The sequence below is a fragment of the Pristis pectinata genome, chromosome X (assembly GCF_009764475.1).
Source record: "Pristis pectinata isolate sPriPec2 chromosome X, sPriPec2.1.pri, whole genome shotgun sequence".
NCBI lineage: Eukaryota > Metazoa > Chordata > Chondrichthyes > Rhinopristiformes > Pristidae > Pristis > Pristis pectinata.
The window spans coordinates 9,412,413-9,440,147 of NC_067450.1; the positions used below are offsets into that span (position 1 = coordinate 9,412,413).

General features: G+C 41.0%; 1 protein-coding gene across 2 annotated transcripts in view; it reads left to right on the forward strand.

Annotated features, from left to right (window-relative positions):
• The window catches only part of spryd3 (SPRY domain containing 3), a 167,166-nt gene that overhangs the window by 119,251 nt on the left and 20,180 nt on the right, over positions 1-27,735 (forward strand). For both annotated transcript variants that reach the window (XM_052009724.1, XM_052009723.1), the window contains exon 8: positions 13,321-13,378. In XM_052009724.1, the coding sequence (XP_051865684.1) occupies positions 13,321-13,378 (58 nt within the window). The remainder of the gene's footprint in view (positions 1-13,320; positions 13,379-27,735) is intronic.

Below are 27,735 nucleotides of genomic sequence, written 5' to 3' on the forward strand. Positions count from 1 at the left end.
TGTTGAGAACACAGAGACACGAGGAAGATTGTAATGGAAGGAGAGAAGCTGCTCACATGAGGGAAGAGAGGGAAACTGTTGTCGACCTGTTACTTCCATCAGCACCAAGGGTGAAGGAGAATTCATAGATAGAATCATAGAACAGTACAGCACAATACGGGCCCTTTCGGCCCACAATGTTGTGCCGACCTTTAAACCTCGCCTAAGACTATCTAACCCCTTCCTCCCACATATCCCTCTATTTTAAATTCCTCCATATGCTTATCTAGCAATCTCTTGAATTTGACCAATGTACCTGCCTCCACCACTACCCTAGGCAGCGCATTCCATGCCCCAACAACTCTCTGGGTACAAAACCTCCCTCTGACATCTCCCTTGAACTTCCCACCCATTACCTTAAAGCCATGCCTTCTAGTATTGAGCATTGGTGCCCTGGGAAAGAGGCGCTGACTGTCTACTCTATCTATTCCTCTTAATATTTTGTACACCTCTATCATGTCTCCTCTGGAGCAGTATTCAAACTTCGGGAGGTGGTTGAGCTTTAGAGAATTAGGAGTTGTTTTGGGGAAAGTGAGAGCGTTAGCTGAAAGAGAAGTTTAAACTCTGAGGCACTTCTGGTAATGAAAGATGTGGGAGTTCCATTTGAGATCATTGATGTTGATGAAGGGTGGAGTTTCAAAGGTAAGAAGTGGGAGATCAGACTGAAGGACATAAAAAACATGCGTCTTTGAAGAATTGTTCCGTTGGAGGACCTGGAGGTCTTGGTGATAGAATTTGACTGTTGTGGATATTACTGAATGGCTGCTAGACCTTGGATAATGACTTTTTGATGTGTGCTTTACAGTGTGTTATAACATGCTGTTTGTACTTTTAGATTATCTTGAAAGCTTATTTACAATAGCTTTGTGCCAAAGGGCATTTAACAGACACAACACAGTCCAGTACAGGAGACACTTTGGAACCAGCATGGTTCAACATAAGTGCTGCCTGGAATGTTCCAAATTTTTTCATAGTGATATGTTATTTTAGAATAATACTAAGCATCTCATTAGAATGTGCAAAATGTTCACTTCCCGTTGGCCTCAATATAATATATGGGTGAAGTCTGAATCAGATGAATGACTCCTGAAGGGGTTTAGTGCTATGGGGCTACACCTCACGTTCACCACCTGCTGTTCACCAACAGAGTGATGGAGTTTCAAACATTTTAGGTGGCACCTGTGGGCTCAGTTGGTAGCACTCTCACCCTCAAGTCAGAAGGTTATGTGGGCTCAAGTCCTACTGCAGACACTTGAGCATAGGAGGCAGTATAGGTTGGGGGGATAGATGCTGTTCCCCACAACTGTGAGCAAGAGACTTGGATCTTCCTGCCCAGTGCCAGGGTTAAGGACATCTCTTTGGGCCTGGAGAGGAACTTGAAGTGGAAGGGTAAAGATCCAGTTGTCATGGTTAGTATGAGAACCAATGACACAGGCAAGAGAAATGAGGAGGTGCTGCTGACAAAGTATGAGCAGCCAGGGTGCAAATTACAAAGCAAAACCACAAAGGTAATAATCGTTTGATTGCATGGCTCAAAGATTGATGTGGGAGAAATGGGTGTCAATTTGTGGAGCACCTAACACTGGGGAAAGTTGGTTCTTTGGGATGGACTTCACTTCACTAGCTATTTGAATAACTAGTGGTGTCAATAAGGTGTTAAGCTGAGTAGTGGGCTCATGGTGGTGTGTGTGTGTGTGTGTGTGTGGGGGGGGGGGGGGGGAATTTAGAAAGTTAAAGGGAAGGACAAACAGTGCAAGGTAGCAAGATGGATAGTGATAACCAAAATGTGACAAGAAGCAGCAGTGCTTAGAAATATGAGTATACCTCCAATTAAAGTCAGAGCAGCAAAAACTGGTGAAAAGACAAAATCGCAGATTCTTGAACTGATAGCATGTAGTATTCGTAACAAGGTAAGTTAGTTAATGGCACAAATAGTAATAAATGGGAACAATCTAATAGCTGTTACAGAGACATGGTTGGAAATTGACCAAAGATGGGATTTAAATATTCCAGGATACTTTGAAACCAAGAGACAACAAGGGGCAAAAAAACATTTGGTGGGAGTTGTATATAGTCCCCCAAACAGTTTTGGTAATGAAAAGCATAGTATAAACCTAGAAATTAGAGGTACATGTAATGATTAATATGGTAATGATGTGAGGGGGACACAAATCTCGATAAAGATTGGACAAATCAAATAAACAGTAATAGTGTGAAGCATGAATCTGGGGAGTCTGTCAGAGGTGGCTTTCTAGATATGTAGGTAAAGGAACTAATGAGGGAACAGCCAATTTTAGATCTAGTGCTGTGTAATAAGAAAGGGTTAAATGATCTGGTAGTTACGTAATTGAATTTTATATTTAAAAAAAATTGGAAGTGATTTAGTTCAATCTGAAATGAGATCCAGTCTCTGAATGAAGCAAACTGCAAAGGTGTGAGTTGGCTATGGTGGATTGGAAAGCTACATTAAAAGATATGATGACAGTAAAAAAAAAGCAATGGCTTTAAGAAAACTGACAGGATAAGTGGTCCAATCATGGCAATCAATTGAAGTTAATGATTGTATTAGACCAAAGGCCAAAAGGTTAGTCAGCCTGAGCATTGGGAAGAGTCCCATAATTCAGCAAATGAGGACCAAGAAAATGCTGGAATCTATTATTGAGGATGTGGTAACAGAGCACTTAAGAAATAATAATATGACTGGGCATGGATTTACGAAAGGAAAGAGACATGTTTGACAAATCTGTTGGAGATTTTTGAGCTTGTAACTGGCAAAATAGATCAGGGAGAATGATTTGATTTGGTGCATTTCAAATTTTAGAGGGCCTTTGACAAGGTGCCACACAAGGTTAGTAAACAAAATTAAAGTGCAAACTATTGGGGGTAATATACTGGTGTGGACTGAGGATTGGTTAACAGACAGTAAACAGTAGTACTGCATAGGTCATTGTTGGTTTGGGAGGGTGTGACTTGTGGGGTGCCATGGGCACTTGTGCTGGAGCTCCAGCTATGTACAATCAGTATGAGTTACTTAGATGAGGGAATATATCCAAATTTGCTGATACAAAGGTGGGTGGCAGTGTAGACTCTAAGGAAATTGCAAAAAAAAATGCAGGAGATTGTAGATTTGCTAAGACATGTTGTAGGCAAGGACATGGCAGATGGAAAATAATGTTGAAAAAGTAGTCTTTTACAAAAGCTAATAGATTTTCAGCTGTTGATTTTCAGAGGGATGTAGGTGCTGTTGCATATGAAACACTGACAGTTAACATGCAGGTGCAGTATGCAATTAGAAGGCTAATGGTGAGTTGGCCTTTATTACAACAGTGACAGTACTTCTGAGATACCTCAATAGCTTTTTGACTGTTTTAGGGCATCCTGAGGCTGTGAAAGGCACAAAAGAAATGCAAGTCTTTCTTTCTCAGCATATACAATAAGGAAAAGGAAAATAATAATTTGAGGCTCCCACCATTTTAAACCAATAATATGGGTTTGTTTTGGTAAATGGGTTGATGGTGAACTCATTTTAAAGGACCCTCAGCATTACCCCCATCCCATTTCCTGGACCCACCTCCAGCTTGGCTCCCTTATAGGGTTTACTTTGCTACAGGATATTATTAATTGTGGGCTCTATTACTGACAGACCTTCACTCTCTCCTCGTCCTCAATATGTTCTTCAGACATCAACTGCCAGCAGCATTTCTGTCGCCTGAGCAAACCTCCAGTTTGATAAATTTGAGTTTGAATGGATGACTTGGGTAAAATGAATGCAGAACTTCTTGCCAAAGGAAGTGAAACCTGGGAAATGATGCCATAGATTCAATACTTTCGGATCCAAAGCAGATATTAACTAGTCATCTTATTTTGTAAAAAAAGAAGGGATCATCAGTGTTTGTTTAATGAACAATTAATGTGTAATTGAGATTTGGGATAATTGGCAGTTAATTGGTGAATACAATGGGTCTGGTGAGTAACTCATCATCAGGTTAGGGTGGAGTCCTGCTGCTGTCCTTCCCTTATGATTCAAGGAGACGGAATTAAAGCAAAAAGTTTCATTGGAAATTACCTCACATTTTAAGCTTGCCTTAAAGCCATTTTCTGAAGTTCAATGTCCCAAGAAGAATGGTGTCCCACGTTGCATTTATACATCACTATCTCTGCTGCAGTTTTCTTCTTCTATATCCGCTGAAGGAATGGAGTGCTATAGATTCCAAAACAATATGCTTCATGCAAGTCCAGGCAGCATGCACCTCCATACGGTCAAGTTTATACTGTCCTCACTCAATGTCTACTTGTGTTCACAGGCAGTAATCCAGGAGCAAAAGCCTTGTGTACTCACTGTGGGCCATCAAGGTTACCTCTATATCTGAGCATAGCTGTGTTTGCTACTACGGTCCAGTCTCTCCACACCCAGCATCCTCTCTCCCCCAACCCACTGCCCGTGTTCTCCGCGACCACAGCTCACTGCAGCTTTTCCCCACATTCATTGCCAATGAAGAAAGTATGAGATGTAGGATATTCTCATGGTAAAGCCCTGCAGCGTTTGTTTAATTTTTTGTGCTTCAGTTATTTTGCGAGGGCTCTGTGACCTACCAGAAGCACATTGTGACAGTGAGTCTGTTGAGACTGAGCCTCAATCTGACCTCAGTCTTTCGATTAATACTCTGTGTGCTTTAGCAATAGCATTGTTATTAAAAGTATTTCAATCATTGTATATTTATGGGCAAGGGTGTGGTGTCAATTTTTTTTATACAAACATCCGATGTAAAGATAATTTCCTTCAAGATTAGAGTGTGTGTCAGACCAGCTGATGTATACTGTTTATTTTGAAATTAAAAATCTCGGGTTTCCCAGTTGGAAAATAAATGTGCCCATTGATATTAAGCTGCATGCACCATGTTAATTCTTGGCTCTATCCCTGAAATGCTTTCAGTTAACTGGTCTGAGCCAGGGCAGTTCTCGGAATGCTTACAGTTGGGCTCAGAAAATTAAAGGAAATCCAGCAAGGTCTTGTTGCTGACCTCTATCCAGTGTCAACTGTAAAGACCTGAATCAGTTCAAGGTCTTTGAGCACAACCCATTGGTCCCTCCCTCACTTGGTTTTCTCTTGCCACCATCAGTCAAGCTGAGCAGGTCTGCTGCAAGTTTGAGGACTGCACGATATTTCCTCACATTTAGTGTCACCAGTAAAACTCCTGTAAGTGAACACCACATCCAACAACAGTATGCATTGATATAGTGTACTTGGGAAAACTCCCTTGCACCTTTCACAGTATAATTGACCAAAATGACGCTGAGCCAAAGCAGGGGGATTTGGGAGGGTTGATTTAAAGTTTGATCAATGATGCAAGTGTTATGGGAAGTCTTTTGGGGGAGAGTTCTACTTGTGCATGCCCAGGTGTCTTAATGGCACCACTGCAATGGTGGGGGAAAGGTTAGATGTATTAGAGGTAAGATCCAGAGAAGATCAGAATTCTCTGATTTTTCTTTTAGTTGGAGGAGGTTACTAAGTTGAGGAGAGGGCAACACTACGGCGAGATTGGAACAAAAGGATCATACTTTTAAATATGATTAACTTCTGAGCCAGGAACCAATGAGAATAGGAGTGTTAGTTGAGCAAGGCAGTTGATATAAGCAGCAAAGTTTTTGCCTTTGGAGAGCAGAGGATGGGAGATGATGTGCATGGCAATTGGAGCAGCTGAGCCTAGAAATGCCAAAAGGTGAATGAACATTTGAGCAGCGGAAAACTTGTGACAGAAAAAGACATGATGACACGGAAGTGTTCTCTGACACAGCGGATGTGGAGTCGGAACTCGGCGTGCTCATAGAGGTCATGAATCATCTGGTTCAGCCTCCTAATACACGGAGTCAATGATTAGGGATCAAAGTTTGTGTTAGGGTCTAAAGATATTAATTGCAGTCTTCCAGATATTTGGAGAAAAGTGCAGCTCATTGAGGGCAAGATGTTGGAAAAGCAGTCTGACAATGCGGACCAATAACTTCTATAAATTTGTTTCAAGATGTTTTGTAATCCATGAGTGAATGAAAATAATTTTATTGAAGTGCTAAAATTTACATTCAGTGGTTGAACTAACAGCACTATGTGCTCAGTGCTTTGGCTGACATTGTCTATCAAAACGTCTGTTATATTCTGAAACTGATCAGAAACAGTAACGTGATGTAGTGACAGAACATCTATAAATGTTCATTCTGTTTCATTACAAACAATGTTTCTCTTGATTGCATACAACACAGACTTGAGGTCGTGTCACATCAGTAATGGATGAATGAGATCCTTGTCTAAATACAATATGCAAGTTAAGTCCTGGCAAAAGTAAATGCAGATCTTTGGGTAGAAAGGATGAATATTCCATTTTACAGAACAGTTTTTGACTCTTCCAGGGGCAATGTGCCCTGAACCCCCAAGAATATCAGCTCGTTTCTCCATCCTCTCCACTGCTCGAGTACCAAATCTCATACCCCCAAAACCACGTTGTGGGGGAAATTCAAGACTTCAAGCCCCAAAGTTCTGTAAGCATCTTGAATTGTCCTTGGTGGAAATGGCTTTGAACTCTGCTCTGACTCTACTATCGTCAGATCCCCTGTTTAGAGTTGCACATGAAGGATGTTCATTTTGGCAACTTATGCAAGGGCATGGTAAAAGCCAGCACCCTGGAGTGATCAATGAAGGTGGAAAAGAATAAGTTGTTAGGCAGTGGCCATTTCTACTTTGTGAGGAAGGGATGTTTGCTCAGGATGTAGTTGATTCCACAGGTGCCTCTAATGATACTCTGATTACCAGTGGAAATGAATTTGGGCAATATGCCAGCACTATGATTAGGCAGAGGAATTCAGTTTAAGGCATAAGGAGCTATAATAACTTGTGGACTGTGGGATGTTTGCTCTCTCTCTGCTAAGAAACGCTTTCTGTTCAGTTTATTTAATTCATCTCAGACAGCTAATTTTATGATTAGTCATCTTCTGAAGTTTATTGTTATCCAAAAGAAAAACCAATGCATTGTTGTAGAAGGTCAAATGTGTGTTTCATCTGTGGAGTTGCGTATTTAAATCTCAGAGAGGTAGAATAGTACATTTCTGTGCCCTTCGCAGCTATTGATGGTGCTGGGATTAATATTATCCTACAGTCCATAAAAAGCTAGTACCTATCCAGCAGACCATACCATGGAAACCGTCAGAAATTAAGTAATTCAGTTAATTTTATAGAGGAGTGAGTTTTTCTGATTTAAGAACCTCTAACCCAATAGAGTGAAGTTGTTTTTTAGGTTTAAAAAGAACTATTGTTATTTTGTATGCTTTTCCTACAAAGAAACCAGATGCCAATTCGCCATTATCTCCTGCCTAGAATTTTCTACCCTCCCTCTCAAGATAAATCCTCATATATTACCCTGGCTTCCTTGTGATACCTAGCTCTCTGTGACAATGTAGACAATGTTAGGATTCCCATTGTGCTCATTTCTGTGTGAATTCCCGTTGTCATATCAGACTTGAGCCATTTCTGAGCCCTGTCCTGTTATTTCCTCCTCTCCATTTGCCATTCACCCTTCTCCAAATCCAGTCCATCTGTTTACCCTCCACCACCTTCTCCCCACCTACCTATTCCCCCTTCTGAAGCACAATGCCTCACCTGCCATCCCCTCTCCACTGTTCTGGGTTCAAGTCCACTGAATGTGACAACACCAACCATGACTGCTTTATTGTATCTATCATTTCAACCATTTCGTCACCTGATTTCCAGTAAGTGTCCCATTCTCTTGCTTGCCTGCCATTTACCCAGCACAGTCCTCATCCTCATGTTCTCAAGTCAGGTGGCCACAAACCCAAATACGTGTTGTGCAATTGGTCGTGTTGTTCACGGTTACATTTGGCTCAACGATGTCAAGTTTTGCAATCTCTGCCACCAAAATCTTAACGATCGTGTTGGAGAGCAAAGGCCAGTCTAACCTCCTCTTTATGATTGATAGCTCTTCAAATCTTTTTCTCCTGCTCCCTTTACCTTGGTGACCAGTGAGAAGATTTATCTCATGGATTTCTTTACTTAGAAGGTTGAGACCATCTAATCGGCTGCCTTTGCACCTTACACCCATTGCCCTGATTTATCCACAGCATTGTGATTTCTCAATGCGTTCCTCCCCCAGCCCCTCATCAACCAGTCCCAACAAACCCTTTCCGCTGGATACTGTCCTTCTCACTAGTGAAACCACAGTCCTTCCAAGAAGCTCAAAGTAAGCTCTCTGTTTAGCAAAATGTGTTTAACCTCTATCTTTTCCCTATCAAATTCATCAAATGTGTCATACCTCCCACTCAGTTCTTCCAAAACATTGTCTTCAAATTCTTCCATGACTCTGCTATATAATTCTATGACCATGTCTTAACTAATCAGTTAAGTGGAATATCCCTTGCTTTGTCCCACTCTTACTTATCCAAATGCAGCCAATGCATCTCCAGAAAGGGGTCTCTTCCCACTCCAACATTTAGCTTTGAGTTACCCTCTCAAAAGCTGAATGTTGGAGTGGGAAGAGACCCCTTTTCTGGAGATGAGTTGGCTTCAGTTCCTCATAAATTTGCTGTTTCTTGGTGATGACATCAAAGTTACTAAATCTTCAACTTTCCTAACCACATCAGGTGCTAGGAAACCCTTGCCGTCCAACTTGACAAGGCTGAGAGTGAAATTTTGCATATTATCCAGTACCAATTGCTTTATACCTACCTCTCCAATAATAGCTGTATCTATCGCAAACTTGAGCTGTTCTCTCACTGAAATCCTTTCTCATCTCCTTGGCACCACTAGCCTGAATTAATCTAGTGCCATCCTCCTTGTCTTCCCAACATACACATCCTTGGGTTTTCTAAATCAACTGCATGGATCCAGTTATGCTTGTCCATTACTCCTATCTTTACCGATCTATACTGGGATCAGACACCACTGGGAACACCGCTGAGGAGTTTGAGTCTTGAAAGAGTTTGGAGTGCAGGAGAAGACTGGGTCATGATTGGACTTCGGAGCATGGTAGGTCAGGGTCTGGCAGCTTAAGGAGAGAGCAGGTTCTAAAAGCTTGCAGAAGCACAGTGAGCCCCTTTATACCATTAGGGAGGAAAGCAGTCTGATGGGATGTGCATAGGGAGGTATAAACATACACAACTTAGCTTCGACATCCCCAGAACCTTTTACAGTGGAGATACCTTGCAGCATAGACAGCCACTTCCAGTTCTCACATTACTGCCTTCATTAAGGGTCAACATTCTGTTTTCTATGCTCCTGTTACCAGCTGAATTGATAAATGAAAAATTGTGACCTGTGTGCTTCCTGCGCATATCCTTTTGTGCCCTTTTAGACAAATTATCATCCATTGCAGTCCTTAGCAACGTGCGTTTACACAGACCAACACACAATTCATTCATCATTTGAGTGAACTGTCAAATTGAGACCCCTTTGCTCTCTCAGGTGCACGTTAAAGATCCAGTGACACTGTTTTGAAGAAAGGTGGAGGAGTTGGTGTCCAAGCCAATATTTATCCTTCGACCAACATCATTTAAACATAATCTAGGCATTATCATGTTATTATCATGGTTGCTTATAGAATGCAAATTGGTTGCCATGTTTACTATAACAGCAATGTGAGCGCACTTTAAATAGTACTTCATTGGCTGTAAAAAGGCTTTGGGATGTCCTGAGATTTTGAAAGGAGCTATGAAAGGGCCAGTATTTTTTTCCTTTCTGAAACCTCAAAAGTGGCTCAGAAGCTTTTTAAAAAAAAACTTAATAGAGGGGGAGTGTCTTTAATTAATGTCAGTCTGTTTTGATTTTGAACAGTCAACAAAGAAACCACAGCTGCTGTAATCACGGGTGTTGTCTCATAATGGAAAAGGAGCAATTATTAATGAATTTAAATGTCATCATTTGAAATGAAAACTTAGGAACATAGGCTCTTAAGCCCCTCAAAGTTGTTGCATCATCCAATGAGATCATGGCAGATCTGCACTTTATCTCAATCTTGTCCCAACTTTTTCCCAAATCCGTTTATACCTTTGATTATCAATAATATCCCTGCTCCCCCACACCTGCCTTTCACTGTCTCTTACCTGCATTTACCTATCACTACCTTGTGCCCACCCCACCTCCCCTCTTTTGTCCACCTATCACTGCTCTGCTTTTCCCTCCTATATACTAGGCTTCCCCTTTTTCCTATCTTCAGTCCTGAAGAAGGGTCCTGGCCCGAAACGTTGACAGCCTGCTTTTTTCCCACAGATGCTGCCTGGCCTGCTGAGTTCCTCCAGCATCATAGTGGTTTTTATCAACAATATATTAGTCTCAGATAAAATCAACAATTGATCTAGCATCAAATGCCATTGTGAAAGACTATTCCAAGCTTGTACCATCCTTTGCATGTCAGTGTTCCTAACTTTTGTTCCTGAAGGGCTTGACCCTCATTTTAGACTGTCCCCTAGTCCTATATTCCCCAACCATTGGAAATAGTTTATCCCAGTCTATCCATCAGTTCCCTTTTAATATGCAACTTTATGTAGTGTAATCTCTCCTCAGAATTTAATCCCTGCAGCCCATGTATCATTCTGGTAACCTAATGCTGCAATCCCTCCAGGGCCAATTTATCCTTCCTAACATATGGTACCCAGAACTGCTCTCAATACTCCAGGTGTGGTCTTACCTGGGCTTTGTATAGCTGTTACATTAGCATCTGTTCCCTGTACTCTAATCTGCTAAATCCAAAGGTGAGCATTTCATTCCCCTTTCTGATTGTTTTTGTACCTCTCCATGACATTTTAATCAATGTAGAAGCTTTCTAAATCTCTTTAATCTCTTTAGACCGCCTCTGCTTCCAGCTCTTCATCATTTAGAAAATGCTCTGTTCTATCCTTTTCATGTCCAAAGTAGTTGACCTCCCATTTGCCTAGATTGATTTCTACTTGTCACAGGTGTGCCTATTTGCTTAATCTATTAATATCTAGTAATTTAATGCTTCTATCTACACCACACACAATGACACCTATCTTTCTGTCCTTGGCAAATTTGGATCTATGGTTTTCTGTTCCATTGTGTATGTCATGTAAAAATGCAGTGAATAGTTCAGCAAACAATTTCTTATGAGGAACTTGATCATATGTCTTCTGAAGATCTACATAAATAATGTCCATAGACTTTCCCAGGCCAGTACTTTAGTTATTTCTTCAAATTATTTCATCCAGGCATGACCCTCTTAAACTATCACTGACTGCCGCAGATCATTGAAAATTTCCAAAGCATACAGTCACACTTTTGCTAATTATAGACCAGCATGATTCCTGACAATAGATGTTGGGCTAATTGCTCTATAATTCCCTGCCTCAGCACTCTCAATCACCTTTCTTAAGCTCTGATAATTCAATTTCCAGTCTGCTCAGTCTGTGGGGAAAAGCAAAGATATTTTGAAGCATTGCAGCACAGGTCTCTTCACCCTCTGGGTACGTTGATACACTTTGCAAGCTAAAAATCTGGAAACTAATCAGAATACACCAGATTGGTTCGAATTTTTGCTCAGTTGCTGCCAGTTTAAAAATAATTGTTGAAGCCCAGGCTTATGGGGCAAGTTGAGGCCTTGAAATTAAATCTTTATTCAAGATTTCGGAAGGTAAAAGGAACAGCACAGCGGATAAATGGTCCTGTGGAAAGATTTACTGTACCACTCGTATGGCATCAACTCAGGCCACAGAGTGGTGACGGGGTAATGGAAAACTGTCATGCTAATACCTGGGAGAATGGCAAGTGCTCTTCTGGGATTTGGACAGAGTACAGAAATTTGACCTTGTGCTCAACCTCTACTGCGCGTACCTTTGGAATGATAGATGGAACAGTACAGAGGGAGCTTTACTCTGTATCTAACTTGTGGTATCCCTTCCTGAGGAATGTGAGGCAGGACAGTGTGGAGGGATCCTGTATCCAAATCGTGCTGTCCCTGGAACATGTGAAGGGAATTGTATAGATGCAGCTTTACTCTGTATCTAACCTATGATGCCCCTGTCCTGAGTGTGTTTGATGGGACAACATAGAGGGAGTTTCACTCTATATCTAACCTATACTGTCCTGGCCTTAGTGGAGAAAAGTTGTACTCTGCATCAAGCCAGTGCTATATGCCTGTACTGAGAGTAATTTGTGCTGTCTCCAGAAGACGCATGATCAGTTCCTCATAAGAAATTGTTTACTGAACTATTAACTGTATTTTTACATGACGTATACAATGAAACAGAAAACCATAGATCCAAATTTGCCAAGGACAGAAAGATAGGTGTCATTGTGTATACCTGAAAATAGAAAGTAGATCATGCTGCAGGAGTAAAATTATTCAGCTTAGCACAAATAATGAACTAAGAGTATTGTGACAGTTCTGGTCACCACACTACAGGAAGGATGTGGTAGCTATAGAGAGAGTGCAGAAGAGATTCACCAGGATGTTGCCTGGAATGGAGTCATTGGATAGGCTGGGTATGTTATTACTGGAGCGCAGGAGGCTAAGAAGTGATCTTATAGAGGTTTTATAAGATTGAGGGCATAGATAGGGTAGGTGATCTCAATCTTTTTCCTAGGTGGGGGAGCCTAAAACTAGAGGGGAAATTTTTAAGGAGATCTGAGGGATAAGTTTTTTCACACAGTGGGTGGTGGTTATCTGGAACGAGCTGTCTATGGAGATGTAGAGGCAGGTACAGTTACAATGTTTAATAGGCATTTGACGGGTACTTGGATAGGAAAGGAGCGGAGGGATGATGGACATAATGCAGGCAAATGGGATTAATGTAGATAGGCATCTCAGTCGGCATGGATGAAGTGGGCCACAAGGGCCTGTTTCTGTGCTGTATAGCTCCATAACTCTGTGACTGATTAAAATAAGCCAATTCTTTGCACGCAAGAAAACTATCTGTAAGGATGCTATTCGTTCTCGCAGGTCAAACAGCATCTGTGGAGAAAAGCAGACGGTCAAACGTTTTGGGTCAGGACCCTTCTTCCAGTACTGAAGAAGGGTCCTGACCCAAAATGTTGACTATCTGCTTTCTGCTTTTCTCCATGGATGCTGTCTGACCTGCTGAGTTCCTCCAGCATCTTGTTTTTTTTTCATCCAGATTCAAGCATCTGCAGTCCTTTGTTTCTCTGCCATTCATTCTTGTTGTTGAGCAGCTCCCAGTGTTTGTTCATTAATGTCCAGAGGCAGTGCCTCTTCACCCCAGAGAAAACTCTTTGACAAAGTATTTGATAACTTTCCATTTCTCTTTTAGGATTACCCAAAAAATCGGCATCCTGGCTGGAGTCGAGGATCAGTGGCTTATCATGCAGGTACGTAACTAAACTTCTAACATTTTGGGGCGTCTGAGCCATTCTCTACAACTGTTATAAGGTCTGGGATGGTATCTGGTTCTTGCTCCTTTGAATTGCTACGTTAATAATGATTATAGACTCATTCTCTTCTCAAATGTTTACCTCTGCTGTTTAAACTGCTGCAGGGCGCTCTGTACAATGTTCTAATGTTGTTTGAAGTCAATGGATCTATATGTGGTGCATTGAGTTCAATTGGTGAGGATAAGGAAAATTTTCAGAAAAGTTGATGAAGGGTTAGGTTAATGAGAAGAGTTTTAATGTATGATATAGCAGAGAAGTGGTATGCAGTGTTCGAATATACAAAAGGTGTGTTGTGCTGGGGAGCGTTGGAAATGAAGAAAGTGGGAGAAGGACATAGTAATGAGAGGATACCTGAGGAAAAGAACAATGCGGATGAACGCAGGAAAATAAAGTGCACAACTTAGTTTATTTCTGCATGGAGCAGATTGGGAAAGTTTGTGGAGAATGAGATAGATGGGTAAAGAAGGGAGATTTTTAATCAGTGACAAACTGGAACAGGGCTCACAGGGGTAGGGACTGTGTGTTGAGGCACGTTTTAAAAACCAACCAAACCTGTAATGGGATAAGAGGAAATAACTTTTCAAAAGGAAATCTGGCAGGTGCTTTGCAAGGTTTGGGTTTTAGAAGCAGATTGATTTGTTTTGTTGGGGTTGGTTTTAGCAGGATTGATTCAGAGTCCAATGTCTTTGGAACTGAGGTGTGTAAGTACCCATGTACCTTAATGAAACAGCAGGAGTAGATATAGTCTGGTGTGGTCATTGTCTGAAATACAGAGCAATTTTTTTTGTCAGTAGGAACCACATTAGCTGCTTAAAAGTATAGGGGAGCGTTATAGGAGACTAATGAGGGAGCAAAGATCATTTATATCAGGGCAGTAACTATTGAATAGCATCTTCAAGCCAGCACAGAAAGAGTGGCAGTCTAGAGCCCAAGAAGGGTGCCATATTAGTGGTGACGGCCGAGTGTGAAAAAAAATATTTTCAAAACCTAAAGGGAAGGAAATTGTACAACATTAAAAACACAAAACAGTAAGTGTAGAAGTTCAGTGTTGGCTTTTCAGAATGAAAATAATCAGTTGGTGAGAATCAAGCTTATGGCAGAATCCTTAGAGCTCCATAGCATCACCTGTTGTCCAGATGTTGCAATTACAACAAATTTACTTTGCAGTGAATGGTGCAGGGAATTTAGAAACTTGTCAGTTTTTTGCCACACCAATTATTACAAGTTTGAAATATGAAGGGAATATACCATATTTATTCAGTAGAGCAGGCAGAATCTGCAGAGAGAAGCAGAGTTAGCATTTGGATAGATGACCTTTCACTAGAACTGCGGTGACGGATTTTGTTTTGTAGACCAAAAAGATGTGCAAGTGAATGATTAAAAGGCATAAATTTCTACAGAGTGAGCTATTTTTCTGCAGCTTTCATATAAATAAAAAGAAACATCCTCACATACAAAGTGCTTTGCACAACTTCAAAATGCTTTATAGCTATTGAAATAATTTTGAAGTGTAGTCACTGTTGTAATTTAGGAAACACATTTTGCAAACAACAAGCCCCACAGATAGCAGTGGTGATGCCTGATAATTTTTTGTGACTTCGATTGAGAGATGAGTATTGGCCTTTGGACATCGGAGAGGACACGACGGCACAGTGATGCAACCAGTAGAGCTGCTGCCTCATAGCGCCAGTGAGCTGGGTTCAATCCCGACCTCTGGCACTGTCTGTGTGGAGTTTCCACATTCTCCCTGTGACTGTGTGGGTTTGCCCTGGGTGCTCCAGTTTCCTCCCACATCACAAAGACACGCGGGTTGGTAGGTTAATTGTCCCTAGTGTGTTGGTGAGTAGTAGAATCTGGGGAAGATTATAAGAATGTGGGGAGAATATAAAGGAATGGGATTAATGTAGGATTAGTGTAAAAAGCTTGATGGTCATTGTAGACTTGGTGGACTGAAGGACCTGTGCTGTATCTCTCTGACACTCTATAACTTCCATAAAATAGTGCTGTGAAAATCTTGTACATCCACTTTAGAAAGCAGGTGGATGTAAAAGATTTAACGCCTCATCTGGAAGATGGCATCTCCAACAATGCGGCACTCCTTCAGTACTGACTGGTGTGTCACCCTAGATTTATTATTCAAGTCACTGAAATAGTATTTCAACCTAAAGTGTTCTGACTTCAGCTACCAACTGAGCCATTGTGCTGCAGGCATTACCTCTTAGGCTTCTCCCTACTTCTATCTCCTAATTGTCTCCCAGTATCTCTGTACCACTCTTACAATGATGCATTAGGATGTATGTCTCATCTTTGCTGAGGATATTCAGTAAAAAGTGTTAGTCTCAAAGGTGGTTACTGCGAACAGGAGGAGCAGGCTTTGCAGCAGGGGTAGAAACTAGGACGTTAGCAGTTGAGGTTGATGTATGAGATAAAATAGATGCTGGCAACATGGGACACAAAATCTCATTGGGGCTCCATTGAAGTTACTTTAGGGAGTCGGTGGCGGACTTAGGGTTTAGGAAGTATTAATCTGTGCTTGCGAAGGATTGGAAGAAGTGTACTGCAGATGCCAAGAGAAAGTAACTTGCATCTGGAGTCAGTGTGAAGAAACAGCACTCTCATGTTCTGAAGCAAGCAATGAAACCCTCATTGGCAATAAGACCAGATGCTGAAGGTATAGGTTTTTTTTTAACCCTTCACTCTCCTGGGATTCAAATCAGACCAGGCTTTTTTTTAAAAAAAGTGCAATAATTCTTTTAATTTCCTTTCACATTTTTGAAATTACATCATACCACCAGCATCCTACGCAAGATGTCTGGACTGAGCAGCAAATACTTTCACTATTCCCCTTTGCTCTCCAAAATTGTTAAATATGTCATTGCCTTCCCGGGACTATGCCTTCAGCTGCCTTGATTGCATCCGTCCCTTTCTCTTGACAATCAAACCAAGTTTTAGCCTCACAGCTCCCCAGCACCTCCCTCAACATCGTCCCAGTCTCTAATCCTGCATAGTTCTCTAATTTCTTTACTTGTGCCTTCTCCCAACCACATCACATGTATGAGATCCAACAGCTCTCAACTATATTCACAATAAACTAAGCATGAAACTTTCCTCCTTAACTCCTGTGTTCTAAACTGTTTGCCCTCCTTGGGTATTGTCCCTCTCGACAAATCCGTCATCATCACCCTCTCATGGGGAAAGAAACTCCCGCAGACTACCATTCTATCTCAAACTTCCTTTCTGCAAAGATATTAAATGAGTTGTTGCCTCCCAGATCCATTCCCATTGTTCCTGTAACTCCATGGTTTGAACCTGTCTGGACAGGCTTCTGCCTGGGAGAGAACAGTGGTGTCAGAAGCAGATCCTATAAGCTGAACAGCAGTGATATCAAGTACTGTCAGCCGTGGTTTATTTGGTATCGCTTTCGCCAATGAGTTAAAAAATTGTGAATTACCTTTCAGGTGGATGTAAAAGATCCCATGCACTATTCAAAGACAAGCAGGGGAGTTCTCTTTAGTGTACAGATCAATGTTTCTGTCCACCATTGAAACATGATATATGGTTATTCATCTCATTGCTGATTGAGGGGTCTTAACTATGTGTAATTTACAACAGTGACTACACTCAAAAAGTACTCATTTGTTGTAAGATGATTGGGAACGTACTGAAATTGTGAAAAGCAGTACAAGTCTTCCTTTTTTTTCATCAATACATTCTTATTGTAGAAAATGTATGATGAATCTAATCAGAAAGAAGAAATGGGAAACGCAGAAAAATGATGACATTTACACAGCTTCTCCTTCCCTTCAAACATCTCAGGCCTTTATTAGCAACAAATTACTTTGCCGTGCAGCCATTTTGTGCACAGCAAAGTCCCTCAAAATCCAGTGAGATCAATGATCTATTGGTCTGTGTTTGGTGGTGTTAATTGAGGGTGGAATGTTGACCTGGACAATGGGAGAACTCTTCTAATAGCGCCAAAAGACCTTTTATGTCCAAACAAACAACCAGTGTAATGCCTCATTCAAAGGATGGCAGTTTAGGTTATATACTGTAGCAACAGAGGACTTTAACTGTTAGTTACAGCTCTGGCTGACTTGTTCTTTCAAGTACAGTGACACTCCCATAAGTACTCCCACCACCTTGTGCTCAGGTCTCCATCCGTACTACTTAATATCTATTTAAACTATAGAATTATATGGGGGTGTAACAATAGAAACACCTTGTAATCTGATAATGTTATTATGCATGGTTCTGAAGGCTAACTGAAAACACTTCAGTGAGACAAGGCTAAATATAAATTGTTAAACTGCTTTATTGTTCCAGTTGAGAATCTACAGAGTCAAAGGATACCTAATTTTTTTTCATTGAATGTCATTTCCTTCCTCCAAGAAAAATAATAACCAAATGCCTTTCATGGGCTGACCTTTTCTCTTCATAACTTTTCTCACCGAAATTCAACTATAGGGGTGGGGAGCCTGATTTCCTATATCATAGCATCCAACCCTGCTTCTAGGAATGAAGCTCAATTTTCTTGTTCAAACTGACTGTTTTGTCTGTCTCCTTCCTTTTACTATTCCAGTAAATGGAAGGGCTGTGCATCTTATTTCTTCCTTCAGTGATTTGCACTTAAGCCCATCAATAAAACCACATATCATTTTTATACCAATTCTGTTCCTGTCTTTTAACATTATGGTGCTATATGTCTAAACCCTTTCTGGTGCTGCAGTGCTATTTCTAAAGATAGCACAATTATATAAATAAAATATCAAATAAGAATATTTTATTTCACATAACACATTATTACCATGTTGATGCCAGCAATTTCATTATTTAAATCACTGGAAATAAATGGGACAGTTTAAGCTTTAATTCTTTCCTGGAAATATATTGCTGGCCTTTGGTTGTCACTGGGTCTAAATCTTGGAACTCCCTCTCTACCCAACAGCACTGTGGGAGCACCTTCACCAGAAGGACTGCAGCGGTTCAACAACAGGGCTCACCCCCCCCCCCCACCTTCTCAGCAACACCCAGATACCAAAGATGTAAATGTTCTTTGAGCCCAGAGGATTCGAAGAAGGGAAATAACAAAACCTTCCCAGTTCCTGGTCTTTTCCAAATATAAATCTGATTCCGTGTTGCGTTTACTAGGCGTATTGTGCTGACCTTTGGGACTAATGCTGATCTTAGGGAAAGGTCTTCAATGAAGTGGTAAGGAGACGGCAGTATTGCTGTCCAGAACAATTATAGCTCAAAGGAGGACTAAACTCAAGTGACATGTATTGAGTCAGCAGTTATTAGAAGAAACAAGTGGAGCTCCTCAAGGTTTCTGCAACTTTTTCTAGGTTAATGAGTGTCTTGTGTCTGCTGTGTGCCAGGAAGCTGGAGGTCTTCGTTTTCCAATCTTTTTGAATTCTTTTGCAATGGTTTTGTCTGTGACAAGGCTTCTGTGCTTGAGGGAAAGGAAATGAGAAATCTGTTCCCACCCGTGTGTATCTTTCGGAGTCTATAATTGTTTTTCTGTTTGTTCCCATAGTTACCAGTGAAACATTTGTAAACACTTGCAGCAGCTGGCTGTGTTACAAATGGAAGTGCGATGCAGAGAGCCCTGGCTGTGGGCTTCATTCAGGACTCCCATGCAAAACTTCTCATAGAAGCCACAGGATGTGAAGTGACCGGGGAGGGAAGTTAATGTGTGCACTGATTAATGAATGACAAAATAAAGCAGGAGAAGTACCACGAGCATTATTAACTTTCTAATTCCAAAGTCTGAAGACTTAAGTGAAAATAGTTTTGCTATCGATTAACAGAGTAGAAATATGCTTTAGCATTTCCAGAAATAATTGTGTTATGTTATTTCAAAGGCAATGAAGAGAGATTGAGTCCCAATCTTTTATTTTAAATAATTTGCTGCCCTGTTCACACGTGTGTAGTTTTTACCTTAAGCAATGCATGAAGAAAAACTGAAATAGATGCATTATTTGATGAGAAAATTTGCAGTTAAATCATTAACAAAGACTTAGCTGCACACTGGAGAAGAAAAATATAAATTGTAACGTGCTTAAGGTTGGTGGAAGGACAATGTTAAAGTCAAAGTCGAGTTTATTGTCACATGCACAAGTACATGTGGGCACAGGTGCAGTGAAAACTTATTTGCAACAGCATAGGCACATAGCATCAGATAAGTAGTATTCACAAGAAAAACAAACATAAATGATACACAATTTTTACAAAGAACACAATTAGAACAAAACAAAAACAAAGTCCATTTTAGTGCAAAGTGTTCATACTGTTGGTAAACTGTAGTGATTAGGGTTTTGCTGATTGAGAATGCAGGCTGTAAAGAGGGTTGAAGTAAAGAAGGAAGGACATCAATATCGTTGGAGCTCAAAATGTTTCAAAAGGCCTTGTACGCTAGTATTACAGACCTCTGAATTCTGAGTTAGGAAAAGTTGATGCAGAGAAAGAGGGCAGGTAAATGTAAGGATAACCGGTTGCTGGTGAAGGTAAATGCTGATGTGGACTGGTTGTGCTGAATGCATTGCTGGCAAGGCCAGCACTTACTGCCCATCCCTAACTGCTCTTTGAGAAGGTGGGGGTGAGCCACCACCTTGACCCACTGCAGTCCCTCTGGTGAAGGTGCTCCCACGATGCTGTTGCAGGAGTTCCAGGGTTTCGACCCAGTGACAATGAAGTGAACAGCGATGTATTTCCATGAAAGAATTAACATTAGGGGTACCATCTGTTTGCAGTGCAAAAAACGGACCTATAATGTGTTCATTCAGTAATTAAGTTTCTGTATTCATATTGTATAAATGTTTTATATTAAGTAGAATATTCTAGTTTTTGTGTGGAAGAATCTGTTATATTTCTGAAGTGAAAGTTAATCCCAGGTAGTTGACCCCTTTGTTTTCACTTTTGCTTAAACCTAACATATGAAGTTCATTATAAGTGTCTCTACTTCGCAGTGTTACTAAAGATTAGGGTAGAAACAAGGTGAATGATATAGTTTGGATTATTTACCCATGGAGAGTCATCAATTCATGACCCAGTCAGTGATGGCTCTTGGGACATAAATGTGAATATTATTGCAACATTGCAAGATATCAATGCAGAGAAGTTGAATACAATCGCTATTTTACAGAGATTCCTTTAGGGATCTGGACTGGATTTGAAGCCTTAATTCCCCTCAAAAAAAAAAGCGGCACCTAACTTCATACTACTTTTCAAGTCTTCCCAAATCTCTCTACAGGCAATTAATTTTTTGTTTGAATTGTGATCACTCTTGTAATCTAGGAAGCACAGCAGCCAATTTGTGCGCATATTGACCAGATTATCTGTTTCAGTGAGGTTGTTGAGTTTTAAGCGTTGGCCCAAAATACTCTGGATAACTCCATTGCTCTCCTTCACATGATCTTTTTCATCTGCCTAAGAGAGCAGTTTAATATTGCATCTGGACGACGTAGTGAAGAAACTACGTGTGCAAATGTTTTCCACATTATGAGATTCTGATCTTCTTATACTGTTGTAAGAGGTCAAGCAGAAGCAAAGGCAAGTACATGTGTGTCATTCTCAGTACTTGAGTCACTGCCATCTCAAAGGCAGTAATGGGAGAAAATTGGAAGTGAATCAGACATTTGCTTTATTTTTTAAGTCCAAAAAAACGATGGAACTGGTGGGAGGAAATGGCCTGTGGTACAAATCTCTCAGAGGTTTTGACTCAAAAGCAGTTTCAGGTACATTAAGTTCCAACAGATCAGCTCCTCACCCTTACAGTTTATGTTAACGTCCGAATTGTTAATGTTAGCAACTCTTATCGTCACCATTTTTATCATTCCATTCATTCAGTCCCAAACAGGCAGCCTGAGGCTAATGCTGCTTAATGCTAATCAGTTAAACTAGTTAATCACTGGGGTGCATGGCTATTTAAAGTATCAATCAGTACTGACCAGAGCTGCTCGGCTCTCCAACTGCACTTTGATCAAAGCTACCGGATTCTGAAGTATAAACACAGTCTCAGTACAAAAGTGATCAGCACAACTAATAATGAATAAAAATGGAATTTGGAAATAGTGATTTGACCTTAATAGATTTTTCCCATTTCTTGTTATAAGGGAGCAGTTTTATCATCAACTATTCATTGTTAAACTGCTTCAAAAATAATATTCCTGTGGATTTCAGAACTGATTTGATTACTGTCCTGAAGCTCTGTGAGTGTTAGTTCTGATGTGTACCTACCATAACTTCATTGAATTTTGGTAGGTTTGGGTGTATGCTTTCAGAAAGAGCAATATCTGTTCAGAGGTTTCTTTTCCAGCCAGGAGATGAAGTTCACGAATGCTTTGCACAGGTGAAGGAGGAGCCCACTTGCAACTCAGCAAATGAAACAGCTCATGCCTGCATGCAGCAGGACCTAGATGACATTTGGGCACGGGCTGATGAGCCACAAGTAACATTAGTGCCACAAAAGTGCCAGACAAATGACCATCTCCAATAAGAGCGAGTCTAAAACACCTCACCTCAACCTTCAATGGCATTACCATTGCCGAGTCCCCCCACCATCAACATCCTGAGGGGTCACTATTCACCAGAAGCACAACTGGACCAAACACTATGGCTACAGGAGCAAGTTAAGAGGTGACCTTCTGAGACGCCCAATGCCTTCCTGCCATCTGCAAGATGCAAGTCAGGACCATGATGAAATACATGCCTGAATGCTGCTCCAGTGACTCTCAAGAAGCTCAACGTCATCCACGAAAAGCAACCCACTTGACTGGAGCCACACCACCTCCCTAGATGTTAACTCCCTCCACCACTGTGGCTATTGCATGTCCCATCAACAAAGTTTCCTGCAGTTCTAACAACACCTTCCAAGCCTTCAACCTCTACCACCAAGAAGGACGAGGTCAGCATGCATATGGAAACACCAGCACCTGCAGGTTCCCCTCCAAGCCACACATCATCCTGACTTTAAAGATATATCACCGTTCCTTCATTGTTGCTGGGTCTAAATCCTGCAACTCCTTCCCCCAGCAGCTCAGTGGGAGTACCTTCATCAGAAGACTGCAGTGGTTCAAGGAGGTGTCTCTCTGCCACCTTCTCAATTAGGGATGAGCAATAAATGCTGGCTTTCTCAGTGGCACCCAGATCCTGAAAATGAATAAAATAAAAGGTCAAGAGCAGTGAAGCTAATTAGGCTCAGCCCTTTGAGCCTGGCAAATTGGAACTGCAGTAGGTCATCCAATCCCTCCAGCCTGATGAGAATGTGGCCGATCTTTACCTCAACTTCATTTTATTGGACTTCATTACACATTCCTGCCAATCTTGCCTTGAAAGATTGAATGCCCAGCATCCACAGCTTTTTGGAGGAGAGAATTCAATGTTTCCACTTCTAGTATGGAAAAGCACTTCTGATTTCACTGCTGAATGGCCTGGCTTTAATTTTAAGAATGTGCTCTCTTGTTCTGGCAAAGGAAGCAGTTTCTCTGCATCCAATCTCTCAAATGTCTTCACCATTTAAGCACTTGGATCAGATCAATCATCTAAAATCAAGAGAATTTAGATAACTGTGATAGTTTTTTTTGGTATTAAGGAAATTGGGGGATATGGAGGTAATGCAGGAAAATGGCACTGAGGTAAAAGATCAGCCTTGATCTTATTGAATGGTGAAGCAGGCATGAGGGGCCAAATGGCCAACTCCTGTTTCTACCTGCTGTGTTCTTAATGTAAATGTGACTTGTGACCTGAGTGCACAGCATCACGTAACTGCCAATATAGGATGCTGGGCTTCTGCGGTAACTGAAGCAGATCATAGACAGCTGTGCAAGTATATAACAGATAAAGTCACAGCCAAGGATTACCCCTGTTGACTTGATGACTGACCAACATGATGCTAATACATTACAGAGTGAGTTGAACATTGTAGGGGCATCCCAATTAGCTTCACTGCTCTTGACCTTCGTTGGAAAGAACTCAGCCAAGATTGACTCTGTATCACTATTCAGTGATCCATGCTGGAAAACATCCAGTGTCAAGAATTGTGCTCAGCTTTGGTGGCCCCTGTGATTAAGTAACCTTCTGCTATGTAGACTGAAGAAAGACCTCTCAAGTGTGGACCTGCATTGCAGTCAACAACTGTGAACCTGAGATGCAGCAATCAGTACCTCAAGGGGGCAGAATATTGAAACCCTCCTGAATAATGTGTTTGTACCACACTTTTCACTTCAGTAAAAGGACAGGATGTTATCCTCTTAAGGAGCAAACAAAATGCCCGAGTACAACAGTTCTTGAAAACTGCGTTGGAGAACACTAAAGCAAATAAAAAAGAATTGTTAGAGGATATCCCTTTAGCTAGATAGAAATCAGGAAAAAAAAGAAGTCAACTGCATTATATTGTGAAGGTTGGAAAGCTGCAAACTTGATAACATTGTTCTCATTTTTAAAGCTGATCTTCAAATAGAAATCCTGAGAATGCTGCTTTCAATTTTGCTATCCCTGTAGCTGTACTGAAATTGTATCTGAGTCTTAATAGTAGTATCACGATAACCGGTTTGTGCATTTTACAGCAGTTATGCGTGGCTGTCTATCTGGTTAAGTGAATTGTGCAGTTATAAAGTAGACAATACAGCCAAGTGGAGCTGTGTTAAGTGGATAACTTGTAGACTACCTTTCTGCTTTGAGTTGGATGTATGCTGTAACTTGCACTCAAGATAACAGAGGAAGTGTGATGGTGGAATAAAGCCATTATAGAATGCACTTTAAAGAAAGCAGCAAGTCCTGCACCTTTCATGTCCTCGAGACGTCCCTTAGTGCTGCACTGAATTTTGCACTCACATGAAGTTCTCTGCTTGTGTCTCTGAAATAGGACTTTATCCCATGGCCTTCTGACCCAGAAGTGAGAGATAAGATATTTATTTATTGGTCACATGTACATCAAAACACACAGTAAAATGGTTCTTTTTGCGTTACTGAGAATGTGCTGGGGGCAGTCCGCAAGTGTCGCCACTCGTACAGCACCGACATAGCATGCCCACAGCTCCTAACTTGTACGTCTTTTTAGAATGTGGGAGGAAACTGGAGGAAACCCACGCAGACACAGGGAGAACGTACAAACTCCTTACAGACAACGGCAGAATTGAACCTGGGTTGCTGACGCTGTAATAGCGATACACTAGGCTCTCAGTTGTGCGACATAAAAGATTTGAAAGTTAGCATGATTTAGTCATTTGGTCTATTTTAGTATTTGGAGGCATGTCTCTGACTTTTGAGCAAGAGGAAAAATAGCAAAGTATTGACCATTGCTTTTGATTGCAAGACATGACCGCAATGCGCATATTACTGTGTACTCTTCCTCATAAAACTATCTCTTGCAAGGAATGGGACTCTTGGATCACTCTTCCTTTTGTGCTACACTTTTGCTGATGATGCTCTTTAAACAACAGACTAAACACCGAAACTGCAGCATGAAGTGGCCAAGTCTCTCTCTCTCTCTTCCTACACAACATTGGTTGGGCGACACTTAGAATATTGTGTACAGTTTTGGTCACCACAGCATAGAAAGGATGTGGTAATGCTAAAAAGTGTAGAAGAGGTTCACCAGGATGTTTCCTGAAATGGAGGGCTTTAGTTCTCACTGCAGCGCAGGAGACTGAGGGCTGACTTTATAGAGGTTTATAAAATTATGAGGGGCATAGATAGGGTAGATACTCGCAGTCTTTTTCCAAGGGTGTCTAAAACTAGAGGACATGGATTTAAGATGAGAGGGAAAATATTTAAGGGAGATCTGAGGGGCATGTTTGCACATAGTGTGATGGGTACGTGGAACGAGCTGCCAGAGGAGGTGGTAGAGGCAAGTACAATTACAGTGTTTTTTTTTAAAAAAAATATTTGGACAGGTACATAGATAGGAAAGTAATAGAGTAGAGGGACATGGTCCAAATGCAGGAAAAGGGGATTAGCTTAGATAGGCATCTCGGTTGGCATGAACAAGCCAGGCTGAACGGTCCAGGCTATACTGTTCCTTTTGTAATCCCCTCCCTCCCTCCCAAAAACAACCCCTTCCAGTTTAAACAGCAGAATGTTATTACATGAACTTGAAAAAGCTGGTGCCAGCTCGTAGGAACCGGACAGTTTGGAGTTAAGCAACTATTTTAGGCCTTTCCTGGCTTTATTTTAATATTTTCTTAAACATCTATTGATTTAACTTTCTGCAGGTGCTATTCCTGTGACAAGAGGAAACCTTATTAACTAATTATGTTTTAAGTAAAATGTAATTTAGAAGTTAAGGGTGTGTAATCGACAAAAAAGTTTCAAAGTAGGCGAGTGAGCCATTTATATAAATATCTCAGTGAGGTCACGGTGCAAGACCCTGGATTTAAGAATTTGCCATTCTAACACTTAAAAGCCACACGGAAAGCAAACAAACTTGGGGGTTCATTTTGTCAAAAGCAGAGATGTTACGTTAAGTTTGCACATAACCACAGTAAGATGTGATACTAGAGTACTATATATGGCTTTGGGCTCCATGTTGTGAAAGGTACAGAGGGGTACTGGAAAAAAAATTATCATGCATGACTGGTTATACCTGTCAGGAAAGATTGATTAGGCTATGTCTATTTTCTCAAGAATAGAGAGATGGAAGAGTGACCAGATTGAGGTTTTTGAGATTATAGTAGGTTTAATTGGGTGAACATTGAAAAGGGATTATCTGCTTGTAGTTCTGGGGAAGATAAATGTGGTAGACACCAATAAATCCACAGATAACATTCAAAATAAAGTTAAATAGGCAAACGAGGGAGAATGGAAGGATTTGTTGGTGAGCTTAAATAAAGAGAAGGGGAAGAAGGTTTACGTGAAGCATTAGCATCAACGCAGACCAGTTGGGCCATGTGGCCAGTTTCTGTGCTGTAAATAATTTGTAGTTATTTATCCAAATGATATGTAATACATACAGTATGCAAGTAAAATGGGCCATTGGTCACTAATGCATGCAAACAGGCAGAAAAATATATACACATGACTTGGATTGGTGTCAAGTTATGGAAGGTGATTACAGAGCAAGCCAGAGAGAAGTGGGTTTTGTGTTTCAATAGGCTTGGGAGTTGAGGTGATCAGGAGAATTCAGGCACCTGCCCAAGAATTCCTGCCTATTCTGGACTGTACTTCAGAACAGTACAGCTGAGTTCTTTAATTTAAAATACCTGACTAATGCCAAGTTCTACATTAAGAAGCTGCAAACTACAAAGTCTTTCCATTAGCTAATGGTATTTTTCCATACATTCCATCTTCAAATCTTATGAGCTCAGCCAAAAGTTCCAAGGCAAGTCAAAAGAGGAGGGTGCAGTTGCGTCCAGCCCTGTTAATATTCAGGATGTCAAAGGTGTCAGCCTCTTTTTTGTGCCAAAGCCCAAAAGTACAATAAATTGACCTAGAAGTTTTCCTCTTTCCATGCCCACAGCTGCAAAGGAAAGCCTGCCAGGAAACATTGGGAAGAAAGGGATAAGTTATAATATACAAGGCAAAATCTACATGTGGGCCTAATTCAGCTTCAGTGTATCCTTCAATATGATGGAGATCTACAGCTCTGAAATAGAACACTAACTTGCATTTACATATACCTTTAATGTAGGAAAGTGTCCCAAAGTGTTTCACAGACATGTTCAGACAAAGATTGACCGCAACCCATAGGAGACATTAGAATAGGATCAAAAACCAAGAAAGAGCAGCAGAACTTAAGTCTGAGACAGCTGAAGGCACAGTCGCCAGTGGTGGGGTGAAGGAAATGGATACAAGTCCAGCTCTGCAGCATTACAGAGTTTTCTCAAGGTTCTTGGGCTGACTTGTTACAGAGGATGCAGACCACAGGGTAGATGGGAAAGAATTTTAAAATTTAAGTCCATGTAGATCAGTGGGGGGAGGGGATGGAGTGATGAGGCTTTGTACAAATAAGGATATGTGCAGCAGAGCTTTTGTTAAGTTTGTTTATGGAGGGGGGGTATGATGGGGTTCACAAGGTGTCGAAGCAAACGCTTAATTGGTGGTAAATGAAAATCAAAGAGAACTGCAGATGCTGGAAATCTTCAAATAAAAAAAAGAAAATGCTGCAAACACTCAGCAGGTCAGCCAGCATCTGTGGGAAGAGAAACAGAGTTAATGTTTCAGGTCGAAGACTCTCTGTCACAAAGGGTCTTTGACCTGAGGTTCAGCACAGGCAGACGCAAGCTACCATGTTAGCCCATTGTGAACTGAAGGTTTATCACAGGCATTCTATTATTGGTCATAGATAACAAACTATTTAT